Genomic DNA, 8,761 nt, shown 5'->3' on the forward strand with positions numbered 1-8,761 from the left:
ACCAGGAAATGTTTTCTTAATTTCATTTTTAGATTGTTCATTGCTTGTGTATATATTAACTGATTTACTAGGGTAGTAGTACAGAGACCAGCTGAAAATAAGACAGAGCGACTTAGCCCCACCAAACCAAGGAAACCCCCAGTTTCTCAGGCCGTAGCACTGAATGGGTCCTTGGTAAAGCTCTAGGTGAAAAGCCAAATGGTGTAAATTAAGCATGGGGCGGAATCAGTGGAGAAACTCTGGCAACATGAATAACCAGAGTAGATCAACACCCCCCCCTCCCCAAGGAAGGATATGGCAGACACAATGGAAGATCCCATTCATAAACAGATGGCTGAGATGTCAGAAATCAAATTCAGAATTTGGATCGCAAATAAGATTAGAATAGAATAGAGGCAAAGTTGGAATTAGAAATTCAAGGAGCATTTCAAAAGTTGTCTCAAGAGTTCTATGAATTCAAAGACAGAATCACCAAAGATATTGACACATTGAGACAAGATTTGGCAGCCCTCAAAGATCTGAGAAATACAGTAGAATCTCTCAGTAACAGAATGGAGCAAGCAGAAGAAAGGATTTCTGACCTTGAAGAAAAGGTTTTGAATGCTCCCAAACTCTCAAAGAGAAAGAAACATGGAGAGTAAAAATGGATCATTCTCTCAGAGAGCTCTGGGATAATTTGAAGAAAACTAATATTTGCCTTATAGGAATCCCTGAAAGTGATAAAGTTGCTTCACAAAGCACAGAGGCTCTTCTTCATGAGATTATGAAAGAGAACTTTCCAGACATGCCAAGAGACTCTGAAATTCAGAGAGCAGACAGTTTCAGAACACCAGCACAATTCAACCCAAATAAGATACCCCCCAGGCATATCATAATTAACTTCACTAAAGTTAACATGAAGGAGGAAATTCTGAAAGCAGCCAGAAGGAAAGTAAGAAAACCATAACCTACAAGGGGAAGAATATTAGAATGACTGCAGATCTCTCTGCTAAAACCTTTCAAGCTGGCTCGGCGCCTATAGCTCAACCGGCTAAGGCGCCAGCCACGTACACCTAAGGTGGCGGGTTCGAATCCCCAGCCTGGACTCGCCAAACAACAATGACGGCTGCAACCAAAAAATAGCCAGGCGTTGTGGCGGGCGCCTGTGGTCCCAGCTACTTGGGAGGCGGAGGCAAGAGACTCGCTTGAGCCCAGGAGTTGGAGGTTGCTGTGAGCATGATGCCACGGCACTCTACCCAGGGGGACAGCTTGAGGCTCTGTCTCAAAAAAAAAAAAAAAAAAAACCTTTCAAGCTAGAAGAAGGTGGTCATCGACTTTTAATCTCCTAAAACAAATTACTTTCAACCCAGGATCCTGTATCCAGCTAAACTGAGTTTCATTTATGATGGGGAAACTAAGTACTTTAATGACATTCACACATTGAAGAAATTTGCCATAACTAAACCAGCTCTCCAGGATATTCTCAGACCTATCCTCCATAATGACCAGCGCAATCCTCCACCACAAAAATAAACTCACTCAGAAACTTTTGATCAAATTCCAACTTCCACAGTGGCGAAAGGATTAAAAATGTTCACTGGACTTTCAAAAAATTCAATACTCAAAATTTTACCAGGCTTATCAATATTCTCTATTAATGTGAATGGCTTAAATTGTCCTCTAAAGAGGCACAGTCTGGCTGACTGGATACAAAAACTCAGGCCAGATATCTGCTGCATAAAAGAATTTCATCTTGCCTTAAAAGATAAATATAGACTCAGGGTGAAGGGATGGTCATCTATATTCCAGGCAAATGGAAAGCAGAAAACAGCAGGTGTTGTGATTTTATTCGCAGATACAATAGGCTTTAAACCAACAAAAGTAAGTAAGGATAAGGATGCTCATTTCGTATTTGTTAAGGGTAATAATACAATGAGATTTCAATTAATATTTATGCACCCAACCAGAATGCACTTCAATTTATAAGAGACACTCTAACAGATATGAGCAACTTGATTTCCTCCAGCTCCATAGTAGTCAGAGATTTTAATACCCCTTTGACAGTGTTGGATAGATCCTCCAATAAAAAGCTAAACAAAGAAATCTTAGATTTAAACTTAACCATTCAACATTTGGATTTAACAGACATCTATAGAACATTTCATCCTAACAAAACTGAATACACATTCTTCTCATCAGCCCATGGAACGTACTCCAAAATTGACCACATCTTAGGTCACAAATCTAACCTCAGCAATTTTAAAAGAACAGAAATTATTCCTTGCATCTTCCTGGACCATCATGGAATAAAAGTTGAACTCAGTAACAAGAAGAATCTGCATACTCATACAAAAGCATGGAAGCTAAATAACCTTATGCTGAATGATAGCTGGGTCATAGACAAGATTAAGAAGGAAATTACCAAATTTTGGAACAAAATGATAATGAAGACATGAATTATCAGAACCTCTGGGATACTGCAAAGGCAGTCCTAAGAGGGAAATTTATAGCACTGTAAGCCTTCTGCAAGAGAACGGAAAGAGAGGAAGTTAACAACTTAATGAGACATCTTAAGCAACTGGAAAAGGAAGAACATTCCAATCCCAAACCTAGCACAAGAAAAGAAATAACTAAAATTAGAGCAGAATTAAATGAAATTGAAAACAAAAGGATTATACAACAGATCAATAAATCCAAAAGTTTGTTTTTTGAAAAGGTCAATAAAATAGATAAACCTTTGGCTAATCTAACCAGGAAAAAAAGAGTAAAATCTCTTAATTTTACCAATCAGAAGTAGTAAAGACGAAATAACAACAGACCCCTCAGAAATTCAAAAAGTCCTTAATGAATATTATAAGAAACTGTATTCTTAGAAATATGAAAATCTGAAGGAAATTTACCAATATTTGGAAGCATGCCACCTTCTAAGACTTAGCCAAAATGAAGTGGAAATGCTGAACAGGCTTTTCTCTGAAATAGCATCAACTATACAAAATTCCCCTAAAAAGAAAAGCCCGGGACCAGATAGCTTCACGTCAGAATTTCACCAAACCTTTAAAGAGGAACTGGTGCCTATATTATTCAACCTTTTCCAAAATATAGAAAAAGAAGGAATGTTACCCAACACAGTCTATGAAGCAAACATCACCTTGATCCCCAAACTAGGAAATGACCCAACAAGAAAACAAAATTACAGACCAATATCACTAATGAATATTGATGCAAAAATATTCAACAAGATCCTAACAAACAGAATCCAGCAACACATCAAACAAATTATATACCATGACCAAGTGGGTTTTATCTCAGGGTCTCAAGGCTGGTTCAGTATACATGAATCTATAAATATAATTCAGCACATAAACAAATTAAAAAACAAAGACCATATGATTCTCTCAATTGATGCAGAAAAATGTTTTGATAATATTCAGCATCCCTTCATGATCAGAACACTTAAGAAAATTGGTATAGAAGGGACATTTCTTAAACTGATAGAGGCCATCTGTAGCAAACCCACAGCCAACATCCTATTGAATAGAGTTAAATTGAAATCATTTCAACTCAGATCAGGAGCCAGGCAAGGTTGCTCATTGTCTCCACTGCTCTTTAACATTGTAATGGAAGTTTTAGCCATCGCAATTAGGGAAGAAAAGGTAATTAAGGGCATCCATATAGGGTCAGAAGAGATCAAACTTTCACTCTTTGCAGATGATATGATTGTATATCTGGAAAACACCAGGGATTCTACTACAAAACTCTTAGAAGTGATCAAGGAATACAGCAGCGTCTCAGGGTACAAAATCAACACTCATAAATTGGTAGCCTTTATATATACCAACAATAGTCAAGCTGAAAAAAAAAGTCAAGGACTCTATTCCATTCACGGTAGTGCCAAAGAAGATAAAATATTTGGGAGTTTATCTAACAAAGGATGTGAAAAAAATCTCTGTAAAGAGAACTATGAAACTCTTAAGAAATAGCTGAAAATGTTCACAAATGGAAAAATGTACCATGCTTATGGCTGGCAAGAATCAACATTGTTAAAATGTTTATACTACCCAAAGCAACATACAATTTTAATGCAATCCCTATTAAAGCTCCACTGTCATACTTTTAAGATCTCGAAAAAATACTTTGTTTTATATGGGATCAGAAAAAACTTCAAATAGCCAAGACATTACTCAGAAATAAAAACAAAGCAGGAGGAATCACACTACCAGACCTCAGGGTATACTATAAATTGATAGTGATCAAAACAGCATGGAACTGGCACAAAAACAGAGAGGTAGATGCATGGAACAGAATTGAGAACCAAGAAATGAACCCAGCTACTTACCGTTATTTGATCTTTGACAAGCCGATTAAAAACATTCAGTGGGGAAAAGATTCCCTATTTAACAAATGGTGTTGGGTGAACTGGCTGGCGACCTGTAGAAGACTGAAACTGGACCTACACCTTTCACCATTAATTAAGATAGACTCTTACTGGATTAAAGATTTAAACTTAAGATGTGAAACTATAAAAATACTAGAAGAAACTACAGGGAAAACTCTTGAGGAAACTGGCCTGGGTGAATATTTTATGAGGAGGTCCCTCCAGACAATTAAAGCAGCATCAGAAATATACTACTGGGACCTGATCAACCTAAAAAGCTTCTGCGCAGCCAAGAACATAGTAAGGAAAGCAAGCAGACAGCCCTCAGAATGGGAGAAGATATTTGCAGGTTATGTCTCCAACAAAGGTTTCATAACCAGAATCCACAGAGAACTCAAACGTATTAGCAAGAAAAGAACAAGTGATCCCATCTCAGGGTGGGCAAGGGACTTGAAGAGAAATTTCTCTGAAGAAGGCAGGCCATGGCCTACAGACATATGAAAAAATGCTCATCCTTAATCATCAGAGGAATGCAAATCAAAACTACTTTGAGATATCATCTGACTCCAGTAAGATTAGCCCATATCACAAAATCCCAAAACCAGAGATGTTGGCATGGATGTGGAGGAGAGGGAACACTTCTACACTGCTGGTGGGAATGCAAACTAATACATTGCTTTTGGAAAGACGTTCGGAGAACACTTAGAGAACTAAAATTAGACCTGCCATTTGATCCTATAGTTCCTCTATTAGGTATTTATGCAGAAGACCAAAAATCACATTATAACAAAGATATTTGTACCAGAATGTTTATTGCAGCACAATTCATAATTGCTAAGTCATGGAAGAAGCCCAAGGGCCCATCGACCCACAAATGGATCAAGAAATTGTTGTGTATGTATGCCATGGAATATTATGCAGCCTTAAAGAAAGATGGAGACTTTACTTCTTTTATGTTTATACGGATGGAGCTAGAACATATTCTTAGCAAAGTATCTCAAGAATGGAAGAAAAAGTATCCAATGTACTCAGTCCTACTATGAAACTAATTTATAGCTTTCATATGAAAGCTATAACCCAATTATAGCCCAAGAATATGGGGAAAGGGAGGGGAGGGGAGGGGGCAGGATGGGTGGAGGGAGGGTAATTGTTGGGACCACAGCAAAAATCTTACAAGGGTAAGATTATATAAATGTCTTAACACAATAACTTAAGAAAGCTATTGCCATGAAGGCTATGTTAACCAGTTTGATAAAAATATTTCAAATTGTATATAAAACTAGCACATTATACCCCATGACTATATTAATATATACAGCGGTGATTTAATTTTTTAAAAAAAGGGGAAAAATATAGTTGAGTTTTATGTATGGATTTTATATCCTACAACTTTGCTGAATTGTTAGCACAGACTCTGTGTCTCTATGTGTGTTTTTGTGTATATCTATGTGTGTATGTCTGGGTTTCTGTCTCTGTGTGTGTCTGTATATCTGTCTTCCTTAGGGTATTCTACTTACAGGATCATGTCATCTGCAAATAGCAATAGTTTTACTTCTTCCTTTCCCAGTTGTATAGTCTGTTTCTTTTTCTTGCTTTCTCTGGCTAAACTGCCCAACACAGAGTTGGAGGTGTGGTGAGAGCAGATGCTCTTGTCTTGTTCCTGACTAGGGCAGGCCTCAGTGTCTCACCACCCTAAGTGTGACAGTAACTGTGGGATTTTTGTAAATGCTCTTTATCAGAGTAAGGAGGTTTTCTTTTATTTTTAGGTTGAGTAGTTTTATCTCAGAGGGTATTGACTTTTTGTCCATCTGTTGAGATGATCATGCACATTTTGTCCTCTATTCTGTCAACATGGTGTGTTATATTGAACCGTTCTTACAACCCTGAGGTAAATCCACTTGGTCATAAAAATGGCTCAGTTTACTAGTGTTTTTGTGAAGAATTTGCATTTGTATTCATAAGGAATATCAGTGTGTAATTTTGTGATATTTTTATCTGGCTTAAGTACCAGGGCAATGTTGGCCTCATAGAATGACCTAGGAAATGTTCCTTCCTCTTCTGTTTTTGGAAGAGTTTAAGCAGGATTGGTGCTAATTCTCTAAACATTCGGTGAAATTCACCAGGGAAGCCATGTGGTCTCAGGCTTTTCTTTGTGGGAAGGTTCTTGACTCTTTGGATCTGTGACTCATTAGAGATCAGGTCAGATTTCTGTTTCTTCTGGAATCAGTTTTGTGGTCTATGTCTTTGCAGAAGTCTGTGTGTCTCCTCTGAGCTATGAGGTCTCTCTATGTATGTGTGTCTGTGGGTTTATGTCCTTTTATGCTGTTGTGGATTCTTCTCCTTATGACTGAAAATGGCTTGTTACCCACATCCTTTTATGCTGTTATGGGCTCTTCGCATGATTCAAAGTGGATAGTTTATTGTCAGGAGCAGGGTCAGGGCAGAGGGGATGGGCGGGGGGGTGTTCCTCCCTATCTGAGTACCAGTGGCGCCATGCCTGTGGGGGCTGCACTTACTGCCCTTTATCTGTCAGCCGTGGGCTGGACACCACTGGCCCAGCTGCAGAGTCCCCTGAGCCCTGGTCCTGTGGAGAAGGGATATGCAGCTCCATCGTCTCTTTTTGAATGACACTGTGGGAAGTAGACTGCAGATTGTGTGCAGCAAGCTGCTCTTCTCTGCTGACTGTCAGTGCTCATTGCTTCTAGGTTTTTACCTCACATGGCCCCACAGTGGTCATGCCTACCTGGTTCTGCTCTCGAGCATGGTTTTCCTACGTGGGAACGTTTGACGAGGGAGGTCAGGTAAGTGCCAAGACACAGGAATTGGGTGTCTTTCAGGTCCCTCCCTCCAGGGTGGGCACGCTATTGCTGTCATCTGTTTGTGGGTTTCTCACACAACCCCTGCCCTCAGCTCTGATGCACCTCCCAGGCTCTGAGGATCAGGAAGTTACCTTCTGTGAAGGTCTTCTCAGCCTCCTCCTGCTGTGCTGGCAAGCCTCTGGCGGGAAGCAGGGGATTTCTGTACTAGTACCGGCACATACCTGGTGACACCTCCCTGTTTGGGGGTCTAGGTCACCTTGTTCTGGTTTAAAAGCCACATGTGGGGTAGCACAGGGTGTGAGCAGTACCAGCCAGGCCACAGCAGTCTGTCTGTTGTGGTCCTGAAACTTCCTCTGGATTTTCACCTACCTGTTGAGCCCAGGGGTCTGGGCACAAGGCTCCTGGGGCGGGGGCAAGGAAGGCTCAGGCCTAGCCTATACCTCCTGCGCTTGTGACCCCAAATCTGTCTTTCTCGCCCTAAGCCTTTGTTTCTTTATCTGGACAATGGGGTCACCACTTGGTCCCTGCTGCCCCCTCCCTGGTTCCTCCTGCCTCGCAGGGAGGGGAGGCCAGCTTCTGCACTGCCCCTGACTCATATAGTGGCCAGAATAGTCTTCCATGGTTACCCTGACCTCAGAGGGCAGCTCCACTGCACGGCTATACTGTTCTGCCTATCCCAGGGCCACAGCTATTCCTGGAATCTCCCCCAAAGTGAGATAAGCAAGCCACACTCATAAGTCCCCAAATCGGCTTCACATGCTGTGGCCCTATCTGCAGCCCAGGATACTGGCCCTCTGCGCACCAGAGCCTCCACCATGTCCACCCGAAGCATGTGCATCCCTTCCCATGCCAGGTTGCTCAGCAGGTGCACCCCTGGAACAGAGGGGCAGGAGGAGCCTGGGCGGGGCTGGGCCCCACCATGCTCTTCTGGCCCGTGGGTAAGACATGCCCCTCACCTCTCTGTGGACACAGAGCTACCCATCTTGCAAGATGGGCAGACTTTTAGTTGGGAAAATGCATTCATCACTGCCCTGCTGTGACTCTGGAGTTTGAACTTGATGGGCCTGATGTGGACAGCCAGGCAGTGGGGGCTGCTTCTCCCTTTCTCTGCCCCTGTTTCTCTGCCAACAGCAGACCCAGGGCTCAGCCCTCTTTGGGCTCCTTTTCGTCCTCATGATGGGTGCCCAGGACAAGGGTTGGAGGTCATGTGCCCACCTTCATCACTGCTCAGCTGCAGCAATTCCCCCCAAGTCACTGTTGTCTCCCCTTGGCCACCAGAGCTTCCTGTGTGATGAGGAAGACAGTGATGGGGAGGAAGAGGAAGATATACATGAAGACATCTGTGACCCAGAGGTCAAGGTGGCCAACTTGATGAGAGTGGAGTTACAGGTGCACGCTGGCACTGAGGCTGAATCAGGAGATAACCAAGAACGGAAACAGGTGTACTTAACCAGAAGCAGCCTGACACCACGGGAGCTGTGGTTTGTTGGCAAAGAAAAAGAAGTTGTGAGCGGCCGCAAAAGAAAGCTCTAGAGGAATTAAATAAACAACTAGAAAAAAAGAAATGGAAGACCGTAAAAAAAGAAAG

General features: G+C 41.7%; 1 protein-coding gene across 1 annotated transcript in view; it reads left to right on the forward strand.

Annotated features, from left to right (window-relative positions):
- The window catches only part of B3GNTL1 (UDP-GlcNAc:betaGal beta-1,3-N-acetylglucosaminyltransferase like 1), a 114,026-nt gene that overhangs the window by 84,855 nt on the left and 20,410 nt on the right, over positions 1-8,761 (forward strand). Inside the window, exon 7 of the mRNA XM_012802825.2 lies at positions 7,060-7,155. Within this exon, the coding sequence (XP_012658279.1) occupies positions 7,060-7,155 (96 nt within the window). The remainder of the gene's footprint in view (positions 1-7,059; positions 7,156-8,761) is intronic.

This window comes from Otolemur garnettii, unplaced genomic scaffold, assembly GCF_000181295.1.
Source record: "Otolemur garnettii isolate 467f Iridium unplaced genomic scaffold, OtoGar3 scaffold00018, whole genome shotgun sequence".
Lineage (NCBI taxonomy): Eukaryota > Metazoa > Chordata > Mammalia > Primates > Galagidae > Otolemur > Otolemur garnettii.